The sequence below is a fragment of the Anopheles aquasalis genome, chromosome 2 (genome assembly GCF_943734665.1).
Source record: "Anopheles aquasalis chromosome 2, idAnoAquaMG_Q_19, whole genome shotgun sequence".
Classification (NCBI taxonomy): domain Eukaryota; kingdom Metazoa; phylum Arthropoda; class Insecta; order Diptera; family Culicidae; genus Anopheles; species Anopheles aquasalis.
This window is the reverse complement of record NC_064877.1, coordinates 15,525,774-15,549,607: the sequence shown is the minus strand read 5'-3', so window position 1 is coordinate 15,549,607 and position 23,834 is coordinate 15,525,774. Positions and strand designations below refer to the sequence as shown.

The window sequence follows — 23,834 nt, the reverse complement described above, 5'->3', positions numbered from 1 at the left end:
AATATTCATTTTCTGCTTCTTGAAAATGGAACCGATTCCGATTGGGGGGGGCCACCACTGTGCGAGATAGAGAGTAACGCACACAGAACAGCGAAAGACCGGTACGAAGAAGTCCAAAAGTTCAAACAGTACCACACATCCGGGGCAGGCTGCTGCTGTCGACACATTCTGGCGACTGGAAGGTTCTCGTCGCCGTTACACGCGTTTCATTCTTGGAACTTTGAATGCTAACATTATGGATTATGCAATTGGCTAATGCGTGGATAACAGCAATGGATCGGAGTAGGTTGGCTGGCGCTACCGGCTTATCGGTTGTAGAAACATCGATACAAAGTAACCACGCAGGAATGGAGACTCACCGTAGCGATAGAGAGAAGGGATTCTATCCTACAAAACGACCGGCAATCGGACGCTACACGGCACGGAGCCAGTGCCACAGCAGTGAGTCATTGATTTTCAATCAAATCGAACGCGCCGTTCCGAGTTTGCGTGCGTGCCCGAGCGTGGATTGTAGCGGGGTGAAAGGAAGCGCAAAGGTTACATCATCTCGGTTATTCAAAATTGCCTCCTGCGTCACCACTCTCGTCCCTGGGTTTCGTCTGTCTGGTTCCTGTCAAAGTAGCCAATGAAGTTCAAGGGTTTGTTGGTGAGTGTAGCGGTGTGAGGCGTAGCTGTCATCGGGATTGCTTCCGCCGTCAAAAAGGGATCGGTTCCTTTCTTTTTTTCAGATACTTTGGTCGTTGCGAAAGGTGTCGAGAGCAAAGGGAGTGTCGCAAAGAGTGTCAGCAATAAATAGACGACTCTCTACACACCGAATGGGCACACCTTGGACTCCATAACTGCCACAACAGAACGTTATGGGTCAGCGAGAAGGGATATAGGAACGCGCAGCTATGAATGGAAGTCTAGAAAAGTTCCAAGAGCAGCCGATGTCTGCGACAATGTCGAATGCCCAGTGGACCAACAGGAAGAACAACACGAATCTGGCGTGACCGCGTGTTGTTCGGCACCTCTGTCAAGATGCTGAAAGGTGATTTACATAATGTACTGCCGCTCTCAATTGAGATGCCCGGGCCGAGAGTTCAGACAAAGATGAAGACCGCGCCAAGATGACATTGGTCGGTTCCTCGGACCATTGCTGCAGCAACCGTCGCCGGACGGACAGACAGCACAGTACAGCAGTTAGCGTGTCCTCGTCACCGTCGGTGGATACCTACGGCCAACAACACTCGACGAAGCGCGTCCTTATTTGCAATGTAGGTCACCCAGAAGAAGAGACCTGGCTGAGAAAGACAAGTGCACACACGACAACGAGGAGAGCGCGCGCGCGCGTCAATGAGTTATGAGTCGAAGGCCTAGTATGCCCCCAACCCCTTTCTGCCTTTCGCGGTCCCCCAAACGAACCGAAATAATGAGACCAACACGAACGAACACGCTGTATCGAAGACGCTTGTATCGAGAATCCTTCACTAATTGAGGCGCACCTGACACCAGCGGTGAATACGAAAGGAAACGAAGACCAAGTAAGTTTGTGGAAGAACCGAACTGAAGGCGAGTTCCGGGTTCCGGTTACCTAAGGATTCTCCGTTTGAATGTCGTTGCTCCCTCTCTCTCCCTAGAGACATGCGGATTTCATAAACCGCGTACACGACTCCCCGTCTCTTCCTCCCCAGTAGCTCTTGCGGTGTTCTAGACTTTCAGTTTCAACGCACACCTGTATCCAGGTCCCTTTTCCCATTAGTCCCAAGGGACCGGAGAATCCGGGACATTTAGGGAGTAAAGTAAAACAATGCAAGGACACAAAGGACACACACGAGGCCCGGGACCACACAATTGGGAACAGCAGGTGCTACCGAAGTGAACAGCGGAACCTTGCGGAGGAGAATAGACTTTACGGACTGGTAAGTGAAACTTGAACCGAAAATCAAATAGCTCTAGGTTACTATAAATAACCTGAGCTAATATACCAATAATTTAGAAATTAATTCTTTTTTCAGATAATTCATTTGTGCATTTAATTCAATTTAAAAAACTTATTTGTAAAACATGGAAGCATACTGGCAATCGATTGTCTCTTACATAATAAATTGGAATTACACCAAACAACAGACCTACACCAGGATATTGCACTTTAGAGATGTCCCACAAAAATACTACAAAACATCTGAGTGAAATCCACACTTAATCCCTCGTGCGGAACGAACAATACCAGGACCGCACTCCCAGAGCCTACTCTGTTGAGTACGTTGTCAAACGCTTCCTTTTCCATGTTCGCAACAGAACCATGCAGGGGAGTGGTGTGGCCATAGTACAATTATAAACACATTAATCATAGAAGAGGATTTCATGGCATAAAAGTTGTGTCTGGTGCTGCTGCTGTTGGTGTTGCTAGCGGCGGCACCGGAACTTGGCAAAGCTCGCGGTGGCGTTCGGCAGAACGGAACCAAATCGCTTCGCTTCACCGCACTCACACATGGGGGGGGGGGGGGAGGGGGCTCCGCTCTCTCTTTCTCTCGCAGTCACAATTGATTATCGCGTGTTTATCGCCCGTTTATCCCCCCCATCTCTTCTTCTCCTAGCCCAGTGCGCTATCGCGCTATCTATGCTCACACGCAGTATCTATGCTGCGACAGGCAGCGATCGGTGGGTCGCGTGGGGGGGGCTTATGTCCGCTTTTATGCTGCCCATAATGTCGCCTCCCATCGAGCTTTGCCTCGAGCGCTATCGCCGGATATTTTTATCTACCACTTGGCGACCACTTACACATGCACGCACGCACGCATGGACACATAACCAGCATTGCCATCATTACCGCACACATCGTCAACCAGTGTTGCCACGGGATGATATGGTTACTAATAGGCCTACTGAGTGTCTCTCTCTCTCTCTCTCTTTCGTTCTCGCTCTCTGTTCGACACATTCCACGCACCAAAATCAGTAAATGATTCTCCCCTCCATCACCCGCTCCATCCTACGTTTTGCAAACATCAAATCATGCTCGCGATGATTGCGATGATGATGATGATGCTGATGACGGCAGTGATGGTGTGCGTGTCGTACAAGCGCCAGGCGCTGCAACGCTGGAGGGCGAGCATAGCGAGCAGAAACAGGAAGAAAGAGACGCAAAGAAGGAAGGCAGAAAAAAAATAAACAAACAAATCAAATTCCGCACACGCCGACCAACACCATTTTCGCGCAGCGAAATCGGACACCACCATCATCATCGTTGGTACTTTTTTGTGTGTTTTTAAGGGGAAATCATCGAACTTTATGTGGCATGATGTTCCATCTAGCTTGCGACGCTTCTGTGACGCATCTCCATCCGTTGCGTGCGTCCCCAAGCATACACACATATACGTGTGGCGTCAGTGCGTTATCAGCAAACTAATAAGCAGAAAAGGAAAGGGGGAAAAACAATGCCTCATCTGCAAAGTCATAGGCTGAGGCTGTGGCTGTCTATTACGCACACAACCATTCGGTTCTAATTGTTGTAAAAACCCCAACAACAAACGAAACCAAAACGCTGCCCAGTAGGGCGTCGTAGCTTTCGTTGCGAATGCCTACTCCTCCCGATGATGGTTGGCTATTCTCTGTGCCTTTGCTCGTCCTTTATTGCACCGGACCGGGCCAGTATTGAGTCATCCCGCACTCTCTGTGGCCAACAGTAGTGCCCCGTTTATGGTGTGGCCAGAGCAAGAGTTCTTTTGCACGACGACGACGCACAACGCGACGGTTTTGGTTTTGGATGATCGCGTGTGTACACGGGGAGCCGCCCCATCAAGGTGGCGTCGCTTGATCGAAAATGGCGTGGTAGCAGCCGCAAGGAGCAGCGACACGCACACCTGAGGGCACAGCCATGGCCTGCCTGCTGTTGTGTTATTTGGGAGCGTCATAAAGTGAGGAGCGCGCGAGCGGGAATGCAAAAACCGAAAATGCAAAAAAGGCCGACCGCGAGCATCGATCCAGGAGGCGCGCGAGAGCATCCAGGTGCTGCCAGGAAGCAGGCACCCTAGCCAAAACCATCAAACAAATCGAGTTTGACGCGATCGCATTGATGACGCATTACATATATCTGTCTTTTGCGAACTGCCTGGCCACAAGAAGCTCGGTGGTGGTGTGCAGGCCGCCCACCATCTTCGGAACGGAAACGTCACGCCCGCAGCAGGTGACCTCATATCGTCACCGTGGCCACCACAAGACGTCCACAGCAAAAGCAGACTGAACCAGAGACTGGACCGAAATCATAACGCTCTCCTCTCTGGGGGGGCTCTGTCCCGCTCTCTCTCTCATCCTCCAACAGGCGGCATTTTGTTTACCAAACTTCGAGGGGCCGGCGCTCTTCTCGTTCTGGTTCGTGTCTGTTCCGTGGCGCTTACGTCACAACGACAGCAGCAGCAGCAGCATCGGTTGTCACCATACCCCACACGCCAGGCCAGCCGGAGTGAGCAAAATTCCGATGCGCTACCGGTACGCAATGCACGAGCGAGAGAGAGAGAAATAGGCAAAGAGAAAGAGCAAAAATGAGAAAGGGTTGGCCACCGGAATGAAGTGCAATATCCCTGCCTGGCCAGGCCAGCCGGAGCAGCACTTCCTTTTGCCATAACGTGCCCGAGAATCGCGTTATTCGAGCCAAATTGGGATGCGACTGTATGTGTTTGTATGCCATCCGCTGTCACTTTTGAGCCGCCTGCTTTGCTCGCGTCCTGCCTGCGTTGTTGCGACGAGCGAGTGCGTTTACCAACAATTGATTTATGGAGAAACGACCGTGGCAAATGTCTGTGTCTCTGTGTGCGCGACGACGCACAGCGACGGAAGCGACTCCCCCCTAAACCCGAATCCAAAAAGCTCATGCGTCGTCGTCGCTCCCTGGTAGCCGGTGGCGGCTTGTGGCGCGTTACGGCGCAGTTTGTGATGGTCATTTGGTAGCGAGGTGGAGACGACGCAAAGGGTAGCAAGAAGCACGTAGAAGCTGCAAAAGTAAGCAGAGAAGGCGAACTAACCATTTAGCGAGACGATCAGCGACGACGCAGCACACGCAGAGACGAGTAGAAGAGCAGGCACGCTGCTGTTGCCACGAGAAACACTCTCCGGGTGTGGTGGGGGGGCAAGGGGACGTCTAGTGATACGCCACACCACACTACCGTGGCCGCCACCGTCACCACTCCTGCTTCCGCTCCGTGTTGCGTGTCAGCTCTTTTGCATCTGCATCCACTACTATCACCAAAGTGATGGCCTGGCCACGGACCTCGTACTAGATCCTGCGTAACACACCACCACACCGCACACAGACACAGACAAACCAAACACACTTACAGGTGCACAAACACACGCAACACACGGTCTCACAGCACCACCGTCGTCGTCACGGACAGAGTTCGATTGCGGCGAGTGAAGTAGAAAAGAAGGCACCAGGCGCAGAGAAACACACACCGAATGGCACACAGGATTTTCCCACAAAGTAATCTGCCCTTTCTCCCCCTCTGCTGTTGTTTCTCGTTCTAATACTCGTGTTCGAACTTGTTCCAGAGAACGCCACGAACCACAGGAAGCCTTGCGTTTTTATTTTTCGATCAAAACACTTTACGCGTGCACACCACCACCGGAGGAACCGGAACACGCAGTAGGCGCACGGGAAAAGAAAAGGACACTTTTGCCACCACAGGCAGGCCGGCCACGGGGACTCGGATCAAAAACGTCTTTTACTCCACCGAGAGCCGAGAGTTTACACTTTTCACCGTCTCGTCGTGCGTGTGGTTGCCAACACAGCATAACACACACGGCCAGGGCAGGCGGCAGCGGCAGCTAGAGGGATGCGTTGCGTGAAAATGAAAACGGAAAAAACGGAGTAATGAGCGCACTATAGTGCTTCTGTGTGGACCACAAGGAGAGGGACCCTCTTCTCGGTACTGCTCCCGGATTTCGACTACGGGCGGGCGGTGTTGCCAGCAGCCAACGAAGCAAGCAAAGAGCCGTCAGCCGACGTGATCGTGGTCGTCGTGCCACCACACGTTGTCGGGGTTTGAGGGCTGCTGTTACTGTGGCGACGTCCGTTGCCGCCGCTGATTCGCTCCTCTCGCACAGAGTGAGAGCATCTCGCACGCGCGCTTGAGAGCGTGTGGTCGCCGGCGTCGTCATCATCATCATCATCATCATCGCGTCGTCGAAGTCGTGGAGCACACATACGGCGAGTAAGCGAGAGACAGAGAGAGAGAGAGCGAGCGTGAGCCGTATGTTGAGTGCGTAATCCACCGCGTCGCCGTCGCCGCCGACACCACAGCGGGAGGCGTACACGCCCTTGACGGCGGTTCGCCACACCGGCACTGCACACACAGATGCAATGCGACCACCAAAGGCCACGCACACAGAGGGGCACATGGAGACGCAACTGCACAAACAAATAGCCTCCAACAAGCAAACAAACAAACAAACAATACAAACGGTCGACAAGTAGCGCAATAGACGCGATGGCGCACTTGTTAACCACGTATACATGTGTCCACCTCCCGCACTGCGAGCAAGAGAGAGGGAGAGACACCCCACCGGGAGAGAGCAGCGAAAGCGGTCAAAAGAGACGTACAGCCTTCCTCCCCCCCGACCACTAACTGGGGCTGTCGCCAGCGTGTCCGCGTGTCGGCGGCCGAGGGATTGCCCACCAGAAGGACCGTAAAGGAGTCCCGTGTCCCCCCCCCACGCACCGTGCGCCAGAACTTTCTCGACATTACTTTGGTTTGCTTGGGATTTGGGCTATTTGCAACTAATTTTATCCTTTTCTCTTCCGGCCGTTGTAGTTGGCCGTTGTGGTCGAGTTGGAAACACACAAAAGAGGAAATCACCCTCGTGTCGGTTGTCAAGCAGCAGGCCACAGGAGAGTTTGAGCGAGAGAGAGCAAGACAGCTGATGTGGTGTGTGCCAGAGAGAAAGTGAGAGAGAGAGAGAGAGAGAGAGAGAGAGAGAGAAATGGGAAAGGATGAGTGTGAATCAATGGCAAGCTACATCAAACAACATAGCAGGCCAACCAGCCAGCCAGAAAGCAGCAAAAGCAGAAGCAGCAGCAGCAGCCGCAGTTTGTCACTTCCTAGACGTCGCTCTCTCGCTCTGGTGTCCGTGCGGAGGTCGGTCGCTTTCGCTCTCACTTCCTACATGGGCGGCGAGAGGCGCCTCTACCTTCACGCGCGAATCACCGCTGCTGATGCTCCAGTTTTATCGCGTCTTGCTGCTGCTGCTGCTGCTGCCCAATTCTTCTGGCTGGCCAACGAACGAGCGAGGAGCATACAGCCGCTTCTCTCGCGCCCGCCCCCGGACATGAGGTGTTGCTGCAGCATTTTCCATAGCCAGGGGGCACACATACAGACGGGGCACTGGCAGATTCTCGGCAGAAGAGAAGAAGTAGGAAGAGAACTTTGTGCTTCTAGTGTCTCGAGACATTGTTGCTGTGCAGTTCATTCCCCCCCCCCCCCCCCTCTCCATCACCATCAAAACTGGCTGCCACTTTCTCTCCCGACCCGGGCACCTACCCCCTACCATCTGAGGCCATATCCTTGAGCACACCGTTCTTCCTGTGCGCTTGATGAGAATAATAAGATGTGGCACTTCATGTGTGTGTCTCTTTCCCCCCCCCCCCCCCTCAAAAACACTCCACGGCCGCTTTCCTTTTATTCTTCGTCCGTTTTTTTTCCATCTCCCTGGCACGCGCTCTTCTTTTTGATCTTTTCTCGAACATCGGATGCCCCTTCGCCAGTCGAGGAGGAACCGGAACGCAATTTTTCGGCAACGGAGCAGCAGCAGCACAGCATACTTAGTTTATGGCTTTCCGCTGCTGCTAGGCTCTCTCTCTCTCTCTCTCTCTCTCTCTCTCTCTCTCTCTCTCTCTCGCTTCCTTTCTTAGTCTCTCATACCGTTGGTTGTCCCTTTCCTCACAAACCGTTGCGTTGGTCACCGCAGAGCGGCCACCGTTTTGGGCAGAAGGAAAACCCGTTCGATTGAAAGTGTACCAAATTGGCAACGTACGCAACGTGTGCCCCCCACGGCGGGGGGCAGGTTGGGGATAATACGACGCGACGTGTTGGTCTCCTCACCCCACACGAGCCACGTTCTCACTACCCACATGCACACAGGCACAGGCACATACACTCTGGAATGTCTATCGAACTGGTTGGTTGTCCGTTTTCCCCGTTCGACTAATTATTGATTCACGGAGGAAAACTAACCAAGAAAAGCACCAGGTGGAAAACTGACAACGTTGGCCAGGTGTGTAGGTGTGCTCCCACCACCAGAGAACACACTTTAGAGTCTCACGCACGCACGCACGCACGAACAGATCACGAACCAACTCTCTTGAACTCTTGGACTGCTGCTGCTGGTGGTGCGACTGTCGGTGCAGTCCGTGTGGTCGTCGTCCGAGGAAAAGACACCCCACCCGCACGCGCGACAAACCGAAAATGAAAATGTGAAAACTCTTCAACTTTTTCTTCCTCCCTCTGTTTACCTCTGTAGTAGGCGCGCGCGCTCCAAGCTCGCTCACTCTCTCGCGCGCTCTCTCTCTCTCTGCAATCCGACGCATGATCGCGCGCGAGGCGCGGATTGGTGCACCACGACCACACCAGCACGGCAATGCTGATGATGATGCTGATGATGATGATGGTTGCCTATGTGTGTCAACCCCTTGGGTCCGGTCTGGCGCGCGTGCTGGTTGCTGTGTTTGTTTCTTGTTGGTGGCATGTTTGGCTGGACGATTGAGGTCGGTTAGCGACGCGAGCGAGCGAATACCGAGCGGTACGCATATTTTATTGACTTCTTCTCCGTCTTCCTCATTTCAGCCACGAAAGCGCGCGCACGAGAGAGTAAGAGTGTGAGAGCGAGAGAGAGAGAGCGAATGGGGCGCTCTCTGTGCGATGCGTTCGCGAAAACACCGCAACGCGCGCCCCTGTGTGATGGCATTTTGATGGCACCGATCAGCTGTTGCTATAGTTACCGGTACTTTTGGACTGGCTGCCTGCTGTCACGCACACTACGCCACCGATCGAGCTGAGCATGTGTTTGTTCACTCGATCGCGGCGCGCGTCTTGCACCCTTTCTCTCTCTCGGGCTCCTGCTCTCTCGCTCACGCATTGATAAGGTGGCAGCCGCAGCCGCAGCCGCCGACAAGTGTAAACAAAACGAACGGCGAGACGAGAGGAAGACGCGAAGGTAACGCAACGCAAAAAACCGGAACACGCAAACGGGGTGTCGATGATCGGAATCTTTTCTTCCTCTTCTTCTTTGTTTGCAGTTGAGCGGTGGCTTCGCGTTAAAATAATGATTTTTCAATCGTCTGAAATCCGATGATTCCGATGCTGAAGACACATAAACATAGCGCAGTTTAGACGCATTCGCTGCTAGCGTGTTATCATCACAAGGGGCGGCTGTTGCAAACGTTAGCAACAACAGCGACCCCCCCCCCCCCCTCGGTTCCGCAGCTGCCTGTGTGTTCGTTTGAATGCGTGCGTGCCACACCGGCAAAACGGTCTTTTCCTCCAGAAAACAAACGCGCGTTTGCTTTCTCTCAACCGGCGGCGATGGCGTTCACACCACACAAGCATATCGGACGCGCGCGTCCTCCGCGATCACGGGGTGTGCGTGCCCGTGTGCACGTATGAGTGTGTTTGCGTCCGATGGTGCTGCATAAACACTGAGCGCGTTTAATCATCGAGAGCAATCATGTGATGATGATGATGATGATGGTAGCGCCTCATGTATTTCGGAATTCCATCACCGCGCGAATGCGTGGAGGAAGACGTGAAATTGAGCTATTTACCTGCTGCCACGCCATCGCGGCACGCGTTTTCGGGGCCGGAATGCGTGCGGCGGAAATTGATCGTTGACAATCGCTCCTTCAGCTCCTCGTCTTCCACGGCCATTTAGCCACCGGTGAAATGGTCCCCCCCCCCCCGTGAATGGTCGCCTGCGGCGTACACCACTCCCCACAGCGAGCCAGTGTTGCGAGTGAGACCGCCGAGGGCGAAAATGAGTTTATAAACTGTCAACCAAATCGCCGGTGCAGGAGAGCATGGCTTGGGGCCAGTTGTTGAAGGAAAGATTACCCAAAGTATCACTTTCGGAAATGATGGGCGACAATGGGACCACTGCCATGATCCGGATACAATCTGATTAAGGGGGTGTCTGATCACGGGTTTTAACTAGATCTCTAAGTGGTAAAATGTCGAAAATACATCGTTTTTTATCCTGATAGCATCGTATTAAAAGACCAGACCACTTTATTTCACGACGATAACTGTCGTCGATTGGTTAACAGCAGATGACAAAAATCCTAGCAACCATTGCTCGCGACAAATGAGAGCTGCGTTTACTTTGCGGTTGAATACAGTTCTTGTTTCCTGGATTACGGTTAGCTGATCTACGAATGATCTACGAACGAGTAACAACGACGCCACGGTAAGAAGCGAGGATCCCACTCACCAGCAGCCAATGGTGCTGCGTCCACCAACTAGCATCCTCTACCACGCCACGCCACGCCAGCGTAATCCTTCTCTTTGGCACTGGCGTCCCAAGCGAACCCAACGCTTCCCACGTGCCGCTACGCTTCCCTTGCTGTCTATTTGGCGGAGGAATTTCAATGTCACGCCGCCCATTAGCACACTTCGCAGCTGCCCGTCATCATTCTCTTTCTCCCTCGCTCGGTGTGTCTTATCAGCTTCTTCCAACCAAGCCCCGGCAGAGAAGGCGAACGCACGGAAATGCGCGAGGTGATTATCAGCACACGCTCTGGGTGTTTTCAAATGCCGCGGGTCCTCTGGTTTCACATCAACCTGCGACATATCGAACGCACTCCACTAACGCCCTTCTCGAACGCTCTCGAAAGGCGTCCCATCGAAAAGCAAGCCGTCTAATTTGTCGCCGATCTGCGTGCGCCTGTCGCTAATCCGTTCAACCGCCAGCCAAGCCAACCGGCATCACAGCAACACGCATCGTCTGATTCTATGCGGCCGAGAGGTGGTGGTGGTTTTGGGGCGTGCGAAACGTAACGCAAGCGTATCATCTCATCTCACGCTTTACGTACCACAGGAAAAGCGACCTAGGAGAGCTCTTCTGCTCCCCTTCTGCACTCGAATTGATCTAATTTATTTTCTGCGACAAATTGCGCGCGCACACACAGAACAATCGGCAGTCTAGGCAGGCCACGTCTGCTTGTGGTTTGTTTATACTTCCGAGATGTGTAATGGCGCCGATGGAAGCGGAACATAAAATTCATTTCTCGGAGGTCAATTCGGGACCCACAGCACCACCTGCACCAGCATTTATTGTTTGCCGTTCGGCTTCAACGGTCCGGGGGTATGCGTAAGAAGGTTCCGTCCGTTCGTTCCTAGTGTTTGCTTCATGACGCTGGTGGATGGAGGAGGACGAATGGAGGAGAACGGATCTAAAAAGCAAAAGTGTTTGCAGCGGCGTGCCGCGGTTTTGTTTACGCAACGTGTCCCTTTTTCGAACCATTAATCACGCCAACTCGCCCGGCTTTTCAAGGTTAATCCGTAGCGTCGTCGTGTCCATTTGCAAAAAAAAAACTGACATAAAATTCATTTCACCCAAGCAACAGCAAGCGGTCGCACCATCGATAAAAGCGGAATTAGGAATTTGATCAAATGTGCCACACGAAAAGGCCGTTCGAACGCTAAATTTAAAGATTGCATAAAACATACTTACCGACCGATGAAATGTCGGCCTGGGCCCTACCTAAAAGCCCACACAGACGAACCACGGAATATCAGGGGTTTCAATTTTGAGGTCCACAGAGTGTTGGATCGATTGAACAGAGAGAGAGAGAGAGAGGTTATGTTGACTCAGATCCGCACGTCACGCAAACAAACGGCCACAGCAGTTCCGCTAGTATTTGAGAAAGCATAACCCACCCCCCGGGGGGGCAGAGCGCATTCAACAGTGGCAGATGATGACACAGATGCTGTCGTATTAGTCACATATGAATTCGTCATCCAATATGACTCCACTCGGTGCAGAACGGTGCGGATCAAAACAACAACGTAGTTTGTCGGAGGACGATGAATCGTTCCTCTATCTTCCGCGAGTGATCGATCACGCTCCATCGTCGACAACAGCACAACAAGCAATCGGGAGTTCGAGCAGACAGCTATCTGACGTGAGGTTGCGCACCTGTACACTTCTCAATGGGCACCATCTTACGGCGATCGAGGCGCTTTGTGTGTGGCCAAAGAGTGGAGGAGGAATTAAAACAATCTAACCCTTTTCTTTGGGTTCGTTTTCGACTATTGTTATAAGAGGGGATTAGAATGGAACGCCATGATCCACTATCTCCAGTCTAATCTGTCACAACAGATATTCAGATAGACGCCATAACGTGCCCACACTAAGTCACTCATCTTCGACACACCAAAAAATTCAAATTTCCAGAAAATGTTCAGACCATTGCAGAGTTGACGAAACAAAATGACAGATAGGCGCGTTGTTAAAAAGATTCCAAATAGATTTGCTCGTGCGTCCGCCGAAAAAGCAATCAAACTAAAAAGTTCAACCAAACAAGTCAATCAGCGGCACCAAATGATCCTCGCGACATCATCGCGGCGCGTAGTGTCCTCGCGTTCTAAGGAGGAACTGAATTTGTCCTCGCGATACATCAGAGGAGCCTTGCATCTCTCCGTGCGCCTGAGCTGTCACTTGGTTCTCGGGCTCGTGCTCATAGTTCCGTCAGCGCAGCTTGTATTTGTATGCTGACGCTCGAAGGTGTATGCTGCCGCTTGCCGTTGGCTTGTTGGTGGCCTGTTTTTGCCTTCCTTCCTCTGTGCTCTGTCCGTTTTCTAGTGCGAGGTGCGTTTGTTGTGTTGTGTTGTGTTGTGCTGGGGGTTTAGGGCGTCGGAGTCGTATAGCTTCTTTCTTGTATTTTCGGTAGTCGTCACCATCGCCACCACCGCATCGGTCCCCCGCTACAGCCCCATTTAGTGGCCTCCCCAATACTTATAAATAGCTGGCGGCCGTGTTGGCCCCGCTTCTGTGGATGCCATAGCATTGCTTTCCCGATTCTCCTCCCCATCTCTCTCTCTCTTGCGCCCGATCTAGCGCACGCAATACATCGGCTTGTGTCCGCGTTCGCCTGCTTCTAGATTTGCTTTTTTGTCTTTTTAATCGTTCATGACACATCGAGCGTCGGTCGACGCAGACCGACGCGCATTCCGCTGTCGCTCCTTCCCTTTCCTCCCTCCCCCTTTCCTTCCACGGATTTCGGATTTGTGTCGTCCCGTAACAGCGCCACATCGCACCGATCCGCGATGCGTACCAATAAGGAACGCGCGGACGGCGATGATGTCGTTGTGGTCGTAGTTGGCGTTGAGCGTACCAGAACCATGAAGCGGCAATGAGCAATCGCGACCGAAACCAACGATCGCTTGAAATGGCCACCGGCGTTAAACAGACCCTAGAGAAGAGGTCGTCGACGTGAGTCGCGTCGCTGTACGTCCGTCCCCGCACGTACCGTCATCGAGAACTCACAGTCCCCGCGAGGCAAGTAAGTTGTCAAAGCGGCGTTTTTGGCAAACAAAACACACAAGCACGCGCACGATGCCTGCGATGCCGCGGAAAAGCGAAAGGAAGAGAGCACCGAAGACGAACCACAGGGAAGTGCTTGTCTGCCGGCGGCCGGTTGCGTCTTCGGCAGTCCACTTTTATTGCTCGATTTCGGGATCTAATAAATTAGGCTAATGTGCATCGACGGCCATCTTAGACAGTGGAATCCGCGTGACAGATGGTACAGAGAACACAGGACACCACCACCACCACAGCCTGCACACACCTTCCCCTTGGACGGTTTTAAACGTTTTATTATCGTGTAGCACGAATTTGTGAAACAATCTCTATTTGTGAACAATCGACGGGCGGCCGCCCTGGCCATCATCCGATGTGGCGTCTGATGAAATCACCATTCATTTTGTCACACTCCCCACAAATCCAAGACCAGTTCGTTGTTTCGTTTCGATTTGTCGCGATAGCTGTCAGAATAGCGCGAGGTTTGCTGCGATGCAACTGGTGCGCCCGTTTTCAGAGAAGCCTTGAGGAACTGTTATTGCATCACAGTAGACTGGTCAGTCGACTGACGGTTCATAATGGGAGAAGATTTTTGGGTAATGAAGATACTGGCGACCATATTTGTAATGTCTTTGTTTTGATTTGTTGCAACTAGATGCGCCGAGAGTCCTTTTTCTTTGACATAATATACAACAAACAACACAACCTCGTATTATTCCACATGAGCATTCTACATAAAGATGACGAATGTCTGACTAATCGACCACCATTCGAGCGAACAAGACCATCACCGCAAATCCTGCACTAGGGCACACCGTCATTATAGATCATTAAGATACTCGATCGTTTTCCGTTAGTACACACTCACGACGCTTAAGCGTCACAGTCGTCACCTTCGTCGAGTCGAACACACCGGAAGGTAAATGTCAACCTTCATTCCGTGGTGGCCCTCGTGTCGTGTCGTGTCATTAACGGTGCACGGTAGCGGTACCGCATCGCCTTGGAAAAATCCGAGTGACCATACAGTCCCGACGGACAGTGAAGCATGATTGACAACCTTTCTGGTGCGGAGACGGGTGTAACGTGCCGGAGGACGAACCCCATCAATCGTCACGAAACTGCGATGAGCCGCAAAAAACCTCCTCCTCCCCAGGGGTCTCCTGACGCTCAGTCCTGACGCTGAGCTCTGACTGGGTGCGCTCGAGTGGCCTACATTTTTCCTTGGCTTCTTGGCCGCCTGTTGGCCACCGCCAGGTCCGCGCTGGTGTTTGCTTACCTTTTTCCCTATTCCCCCTCCGTGTTTTTTGTTCGTTTTTCCTTCTCTCTCTCTCTCTGGTGGCCTTCTGGCGTAGGACCGGTGACCGCGTGCTGATGATGATGACGAGTGCATCTCTTGTGCAATTAACTCCGTCCGCTAACGAAGTGTGACTTGAGTTGATTGCATCGTGGGGCCTCCGTTCCTTTGCCTTGACGACACACAGAACCACCAGAAAGACGGGACGAATGTTTTGACATAATCTGTACAGAGTTTACTTAGAATAAAACAATGTGGGAAAGTAAAAAGTTCGCTCCCGTGAACCATTCACCCCGGAGCGCAATTGTACGTGTCCCAATTACGGGGCCATTATGCTCCGACCATCTCCGTGCATCCTTTGACAACACGTCTAATTGATGCTCACTCTCTCGCTCTCTCTCTATCTCTCGACTCCAGTCAACGCCAGCCGCTTCTTCCTCAAGGAACTTCCGCCGTGAAATTTGAGCCACTTTGAGCCACACTGCCCATTTTCCCAAGAATGGTCCGGGAACTCCGGCTCGATACGGTCGATTAGCGATGCGTCGCGCGTCATGCACGATCTGTTTTCAGCGTACCGTATCCTCTCGCGGACCCTCGAGAAGCGGAAATCTGTCAGCAGTTTCTGGCAGACGGGACCGGACGGACGGGACGGGTAGGTAAGGTAGGGGGGAAAACCCGAGAAAAGCTACCCGATTGCATCATCATCGTGGAACATGGTTTTCACATTTTTCGTCCCATTCAGCTTTCGAAATGACGTCGCTTGAATGAAAGACTGGCGCCTCCATCGTCCGAGGCGCCTCCATCGACCACGTGCTGCTTGTGAGAAAGTTACCGATTTTTGAGGTTATTTTAGTTTAATGAAATTTTAATAAAAAAGAGCGTCATAAAGCGATGGTAATGTGTGTTATTGGTGTAAAACAATGATAATCCCATAGCATTAACCCACCCTCACGAACTAATGATCCCAAAATGGCCTCCGACGGGAATAAAACAACACAAAAATCCGACTGTTTTGTTAGCTGCAAAGAAAAACAAACGACGGAACATCATAAATTGAACTCACCGTCGACGGTCGACCCCAGGGTTCGGGTGGCCCCAGCAAAAAAGGGCACCAAATGACATCCGCAGACAAATGGTTTCGGATCGGCCATCCGGCAGGCAGGGCTGCTGCTGCCCGGTCAACCGGGACGTACGTGCGCCCGTGCGTGCCCCGGTGGCCAAGAGGTGCGAACGAGAGAGACGAACGCAATAATCTCCCGCACTACCCGGCGGACGCTCATAAATTATTACTCCGCAGCAGGAGCACGATCTGTGTCCTCTTGCTCTCTCGCCAAAATAAAAAAAAAACCGAAAGTGTTGGCAACTCCGGTGCAGCGTTAGTTAAAGAAGGGCAAGCTGCGCGTGACTGCTCCTGCCGGCACTCCCCCACCCCAAAAAAAACTATTTTTAATTCCCTTTCGCGTTGCGTTTTGTCATCAAGCGTCAAGCGAACCCTTGCGAGTTTAGAATGGATTTTTAATCTTCCTTTCCCGAAAACACCCCTCCCAGAATAACAATTGAGCTGGTGGCCAGGTGAAGAAGAGAGGAAGAAGCGAGCAAGCAGGTGATAAATGGGAAAAAGAAACAATGCACGCTTGCAGCAACAAAATTTTGCGCCTTGTCGTGATCGCGACGCGAAGCGTGTTGCCTTCACGTGGCATCATCGGGGATACTTTGTAATCGGTCAGTGACAGCGGGAATAGACGGAGGGGACCTGTTGCATTCGTGTAAAGGGAGTCTGTGTGCTCTGGTGCCGAATTTGTGGCGACCAGCCGTCAGATCACTAATAACTTGTTGGAAATAAATGGAATCGAAGTCGATCGCTCGATGTGTTGTGGATTCAGATTAAAGAGAAGTTACTGGATTTAAATTAATCTTAAATTAATTAGTTTCTATCCATTTTAGATTTTAACTCGTTATTGGCGACCACACCAAACACACCATTTTTGGGCAGCTTAACCTCTTATGGAAGGAGGAATTGGCAGAACCATATTCAGAACAAGCGTCAGGAAGTATTCTAGTGAGCTTAACAAGCATTTTTGCAGCAAGCACGAATGGAGTTCGCATGGAATGGAGGATGTAAAACCCCTACAACAATAATCTATCTCCTTCTCCCAAGAAAATATCAATAATTTACTTCTCGAAAACCCCGTTAATTTTTTGAAGACTATATTCCGAATATTTTGATGCATATTTAATGCTTGATATCTTCCATTCTAAAGCACTACTTCATGCAGACTCCCAGAGTAAATCCCCGACATTTCGGAACAACTATGTTTGGGCTATGAATGCGCGATCGCGACGAGTTTGCGATCGCCACACATGGATTCTTAACCCCATCCCCACCCCATAAAACGCAAAAGAGATGATTTGTGAAACTCGAACCACACACGCATTGAGCGATGATCCGGGGAGGTGGAACAGTGTGGCTGCTTTTTGCTTTTGTTTCCCCAAATAACACTGCATTCCAGGCCCCCCGGGATGGGGGGGGGGGGGGAACTAATGCAGCCATAAATGTGTATAAACAACCATTGCGCCGTCGAAGACACCGGTGGCCGGACGAACGGACGGACCTGGATGAACGATTCCCCAACACGGATTGTGGTTCTTCTCCCCACCCCCAATGACCGGTGCAATACACGATCGCCGTGTCGGGTCGTGCAATGCGTGGTCATAAAGTATATTTAACCCAAATACGATCGTTGCTCGCTTGCTCGACTCCGACTCGCTGACTATTCGACTTATTGCCGGGCGTGCCGATGAATTCGCGGCAAAAGCCGAAAGAAATGAAAAACCCCCCGTCAACCCCTTTCTCGGCCTCTTGGGGGAGGAAAATACCTCTCACCGAAACGCCATATGCACATCAACAACGCGATCCGCGTCGATCGCGTGGCGTTTTCTTTCGTATGTGTCACCGTAAACAATTCTCAACGGCGTCCGGATCTCCGGAACGTTGCTCCGGATCGCGCACTGTCCAGATTTGCAGCAGTTTGTTTGTTTTTCCGATGCATACCGATGCGCCACGCCCTGGCCAGCCGGATGCGCTTCTTCCGGAAGGAATTACGCACATTCGCACGGAAATCGGACCGGAATAGGGGTCGCCATGCGTCTGGACCACCCAGCTCTACTGCTGGGAAGGAGACTACGAAGTCCTAAACGCGACTTCTTTTTACTGACGCAGTTTGTTTACAGACACGCGCCAAAGGCGAGAAGGTAATCCGTTTTTCGTGATTTTCCAGATGGACACTGGATGGTCACCCGTTGAATGACACATCACATGATGGTCACCCGTTGAATGACACATTTAACCCGGGTGATAAATCAAAATAAAAACCACGAAACCGTCAGAGAGTATTAATCAGTAGCAGCAACAGCAACAGCAGCAGCTGGCGGTGTTCCCTCCCACAGAGATTCCTTAGAAGGCCGAGGGCACACCGATAAGGGGTCCCCAAAAATCCAAACCACCAAACGCAACTCAACTCCACGCACGGGACGCGAGTTTCTGTTTTTAAAAACGACGCCCAACGGCTGCCATTCCCTCTGTTTTATTGCTGTTTGGTCGAACGAACGAGCAAGATCACGAGATCCTCGCAGACCTGTGTATGTTGCAAGACAGTTCGACCCGCAGAGCGCAGAGCAACAAACTTACGGCTGCATAACACACCAAAAAGCGATGATATGGATAAAGCAAATGGTTCCGATGGACCACCAGCAGCAGCAGCAACAGCATTACACTGTCATCATCGCCCACCAACAGCAGCAGCAGCAGCAGTAGCGGGGGCGCATCGACGACGATGTTGCTTGCCGCTAGAGCTAATGATTTAGGTTGAACATCGGCACCGGTGTGTGGTTTGTGTCTGCGTGGTTTTTCTATGAGGAAATATCGGTTCCCTGTTTGCGGGTGACAAAACAGATAGCGTTGCAACTCTCGAACTCGAACCATTAATCATCGGGATGAAAAATGACACAAAATCGAGGCAGCGAGTTCAACTCCAGTAGCAAAGAGAGAGAGAACGAGAGTTTGTTGTTTGTTGCGTCGCCTTTGGTGAAAATGCCACATTTCTTGGCCACGCAAAGGTGTGAAAATCGGCGTGGAAAACGATGCTTCATGTTTTTTTTTGTCTCTCCCGTGATTTCTCGCAACGGAACAAGACGTGAGATTCAGGTAGCAGCAGAGACCACAAATGATCGCGACACTGTCGACATACCGGCCATACACCGCAGGTCGATAAATTAAAAGGCCGGAACCTCTGGGCACACACAAGCAGACAGACACAAAGGATGCAATACAAGATCGTTTCATCATCACGGTGTGAGGGGAAACACAGAAGGGCCACAAGAAGTTCCAGTTCCACTCCCGGGGCTGATCTTGGAGACATGTTTCATTGGATTTTCCCCCATCACATCGCAGCAAACGGCGTATTTTCCATTCGCTTGCGTTATTAGTGCGGCATCGTTGGACGTTTGCTTTTTGCTGTTTCGTTTTTTTGTGCTTTTTGGTAAAGAGTCGCGCCGCAGCCGCAATAAATAAACACTCCAAGTGACACCGTGCGCACGATGATGATCACGATCCTGTGTCTGTGGTTGGTGGTTGGCAGAAACCCACGCAGGCTGCCCGACGGACGCTGCTGACGCCGACAACGACTTGTTCTTGTGCTCCATGTTTCGTTTGCCACCGGCACCGGCACAATAATTAACATTGGAAGCCACCCTCCACACACCACTTTGGTGGCAGAGGTTTGCTATTTTATTTGCGCCCGCGGTCATGTTAACATCTTAGAAACGAACGCGAGTGCGAGCTCACGCAGTGCGCTAATGGGAATGATAATTCATGCGTACGGGATGCCGCGTGCAGGATTTTGATGCACTGGAAGCGAGCCGTCATATGGTCATGAATGTCAGTATGGAATCGTAAATTGAGTGCCGGCCGAGTGTCACTTACGCAAATTTAACGGGGGCCCGCGTTCCTGGAGGTTCATTCACATGTGCACGCTCTGAATCCTTTTTTTTTTCTTGGGAGTTCATGGGGCAATGGTTCCGGTGCGAAGTGTTGCGCTCGTTACGATCCTTTGTGCGCTTTCTCGGTTTTCAGCGAGTATTTTCGATTACCTTTTAGGTAAAATTAGTTTTCTTGCTTGCAGAGTTATGTCAAGAATGAATTGTGCATCGCATTTGGACGAATGAAAATAATGCTTTAGGATTATGCTACTTTGATGAATTGAATTAATCACTTTGGAATTTGAAATTCATCCATTTTATTGTAATAGATCCTTGTTTAAAAGTTATATTTTAAAAATAATGATTTAAATAAGTCCTGACACTGACAGAGAGGCCAGCTGTGGCCATAACATAAATAAAAACGAGCACCTGAAACGCACCATACTAATTAGCCTTAGCTTATGTTGAAAGATACTTAAGGTACAGATTAAAAGTCAATAAGAACGATTCTTTTTTTACAACAAGCTAAGTGCCCCAAGCCAAAAGGAATGTTTTTTCTAAACTGCTCGTGGATTCGCTCGTAATTCGTGAAGAAATATACCAAAAGAAAAGATATTCCCGCCCCCTCGCTTTTAAAAATGCTTTCAGCTGAGAATGCAGCAGTTAACCATCTCCCCATTGCATCCTCCTCCTTTCTTCGAGTGGCTATCAATCGTAAACTGGGTCAACCAAGCGATAAACACTTCCGCGAGAGACAAACGCATCATGCAAAGCCGAAAAAAATGGCTTTCAGCGAAGATGAATTCGAAACACCAACGCCGTACACACAGGCCAGCCGATGCATCCCGAAAACGCCATCAACCGGCTGTGAGCAGTAGCAGCAAGGAATGGTGCTAAAAAACGGACAGTTAACTCTCGATCACAGCTCGCACAATCACAATTTTCCACTCTTTTAACTACCAATTTCACCAATAAACCCTCGGGCGGGCCGTGAAAAGTGTCATTTAACCGACGAATTTTATGAATGTTTCCGCGACGCGACGAAAAGCGTGCGATCATCTCTCGGTCGGTGAGTGTGCCACCCACTAAACGAATGGCAGACATTCATAAAAATCCTTTAAAAAGTCGCAACCTCCGAAACGGTCTTTTAGACACTTTTGCGTCTCATTTACACTCGAATTGTCGGCCTGTCGGTCGGTCGGTCCATTTGCCTCGCCAAGGCTCTCAAGGCTTGCTGAGTAGTAAACCAAGATGGCTGTCTAGGCAGTTGGCAGACGGCATCACCGCACAGTCGCATAGCAACGCCAGTCTCGGTGAAATGGCCAGAGCCACAGTCGGCTGTCGGCTGGGTCCGTGGCGAGGTTACAATGTTAATGATCGCACCCCGACACCCAGCTCGTGGGACCCCACCGGGGGGCGGTCAGGGGCGTATAATGATGACGCTTTAATCGTATGCATCCGAGCTCTAGTTTACGCTAATCCCGCAAGCAGCCAGCAGAAGCAGCAGAAGCAGCAGAACGATTAACGTACCGTGCCATAAATCGTTTCGCTTTCGCTTTTCCTCGCCGTTCATATCCCGTGGTGGTGCCGTTTTCGGTGACGACATTTCGTTGGTGATAGAGCTCTTCTGTGTTGAATTCAGTTTTTTGTTTCTTTTTCTTCTTCTGAAGAAGATGGCCCCCGCAAATCAGAAGAATCAATCGACGGATAATCTCCCCACAGGGCAGGGGGTCACGGCGAGACCGATTGGATCGCCGCAAACATTGGAAAACGCTGCCGGAAGTCCCGGACGACGACGATGGCAACGATGAAAAGGAAGTCTGCAACAAGCAGGTGGTAGCAGCAGTGGTGTTGGACCCAAAAACCTTGACCATACTGAGCCAGAGCCGAAATGGCGAAAGCAACCAGAGAGAGAGAGGGAGGCGACCGAACGAACGAACGAGATGGCGAGGGCGACGCCGATGGTTTATGATGTTTTATATTTCGGCATCGTAAATCTGGCCTGCGATCTGCTTCGTTCAACAGCGAGCGTGCGAGCCGCATTGGCGCATTTCCTCGCCAGCGCGCACCATGGCTTTCAAATTTGTCTTACTCATCGCACGGCATCGGGGTATCTTGTCGTCGTCTTCATCGTCGTCGTCGTTTTCGTTGGGATTTGCTGCCCTAAAAACGGGGCCACGGAAGCAGCCGCCGCCCGCACGGTGCGGTGTTTACATAAAAACACCAAATTCACCTTCGACTGCACTAGGAAGACTAGCAGTGTGCGTGTATGGGTGCTTGTGGGTGGGTGTGCAGACACGACGCATTGGTACGACGCCACTTCCAACACGCATCCGCCTCGACCGAGCGAGCAAACGAAAAGCAACAAATATGGTGAACATTCTTCGTGGAGCGCGCGATGCAGCATCCTCGCAAAAACCCGGAATACCCGAACCCGGTGAACCGATTCCAATTCGCTTCATGCTACCGGAAAGCTGCACAGACAACCGGACGATGTAGCACATTGTAGCAACAAGAGAAGGAAAAAAAATCGGGAAAGAAAAACGTGCTGAATTACCTTTCAACTCACAACAAACACCTTAAGATATGGCAGGTTAATCGACAACAACTACTACTGCCCAACACCCCCCCGCCTTTGGGAGTTGTCGGGACACCATCTCGCAGACGTCGCTGCAGTTGCAGTGTCGGTGGTGATTTGTGTTCCTATTTTTGACTCATGTTTTTGCAATAATGTTGCGACGACGATGCACCGGCGGAAAACCGCCGAGAGTTCGAGTCAGCCATGGCCGACCATGTTTTGACAGCTACCGCTTTGCAAACGCAAACAAGCGCCCCCTCCGGTACTCGTCGGGGGATGACGTTTGATGATCATCGTCGTGCACTTGGCTTGCTGGCGATCGCGGCCATTGATACGTCCGGCGATCTCCCACGGGACATCAGCTTATCCCTTTTAAAAAATTGGCTCAAAATGCCAGCCAACCGGTGCTGCAGCAGCAGCGAAGCGCGGAACAACAAACACGATAATGTTGTTTATTATTTTTAAGAAGCGAGCGTTATTTTTTCACAAAATCATTCAAACGTCTGGCAATAAGGCGAAGCCGACGCTGCCGCCACCACCACCGCGTAGGACCTGTCAGACCTCCCTTTTTTGGTCCCTTTTGGTGCGATGAAATATGGCCTCCGATGGGTGGGTGTAAGAGTTCGCCACGGTGGACATTTTAATCGACTACGCGAGACGGCCGCCAGACGCAACTCGGGCGTGTTATATGAATGATTTGTGTGCACGTTGTGTCACCAGTGTTGTTTGGTGATGATTGGATAGCATCGTTGTCGCCAATTACAGGGTTTTAAAACATCATATTTATTTAAACCAAACAAGCAAGCAAGCAAGCAAGTGGCGAATACTTACGTGAACATTGGGCGTGATCTTAGGATCTTGAACTAGCGACTATCTGAAAGGAATGGAGAGAAAGAGATACGAGAATTTTACTATGTATACCTTGTTTCTATATAGTGTATGCAATAATATATACAGTTGTCATGTGTAGAAAAACAATTGTGACGCCTTCAAGGTACAACACGATCGTTTGGGGCCACCCACACTGACTGTTTTATTTGGAACTAGGAATCCAATCACTTGGTTCAATCATTCCCACTCCAACCAACCGATAGTCTACTCCGTTTGACGTGACACAGACTCTGCCCCCAAGACCCAAGAGGAAGCGAAGTTTGAGAGGTGCTTCTGCTGCTGGTGGTGCTGTCTAACCTTTGGCACCGCGCGTCAATCGCGCTCCGGACGGATTTGTAACGTAATCCTAAAATGCTAAAGAGTGCATTAGGAGCAACCTGGACATGATCCAACCGCAAAGCAATGGGGGCCGCCCAAAAAGCTATGAATCACCCGAAAAAAACACGCCAAACGTCACAAACCGAGCTGCTCCGGCTGCTCAAGAAGGAGGGAAGGGCACCATGGGAAGGGTCACAAGCTGGCCAAACGTTTCCCATCTCAGTAAAAACC

General features: G+C 51.2%; 1 protein-coding gene across 5 annotated transcripts in view; it reads right to left on the bottom strand.

Annotated features, from left to right (window-relative positions):
- The window catches only part of LOC126573003 (serine-rich adhesin for platelets-like), a 61,265-nt gene that overhangs the window by 24,570 nt on the left and 12,861 nt on the right, over positions 1-23,834 (bottom strand). For 3 of the 5 annotated variants that reach the window (XM_050232757.1, XM_050232758.1, XM_050232761.1), the window contains exon 2: positions 23,226-23,268. In XM_050232757.1, coding sequence (XP_050088714.1) covers positions 23,226-23,233 — 8 coding nt within the window. In that variant the 5' untranslated portion in view covers positions 23,234-23,268. Of the gene's footprint in view, positions 1-5,000; positions 5,803-8,207; positions 8,428-23,225; positions 23,269-23,834 lie in introns of those variants that run through there. The other 2 variants (XM_050232760.1, XM_050232759.1) reach the window with 2 other exon arrangements.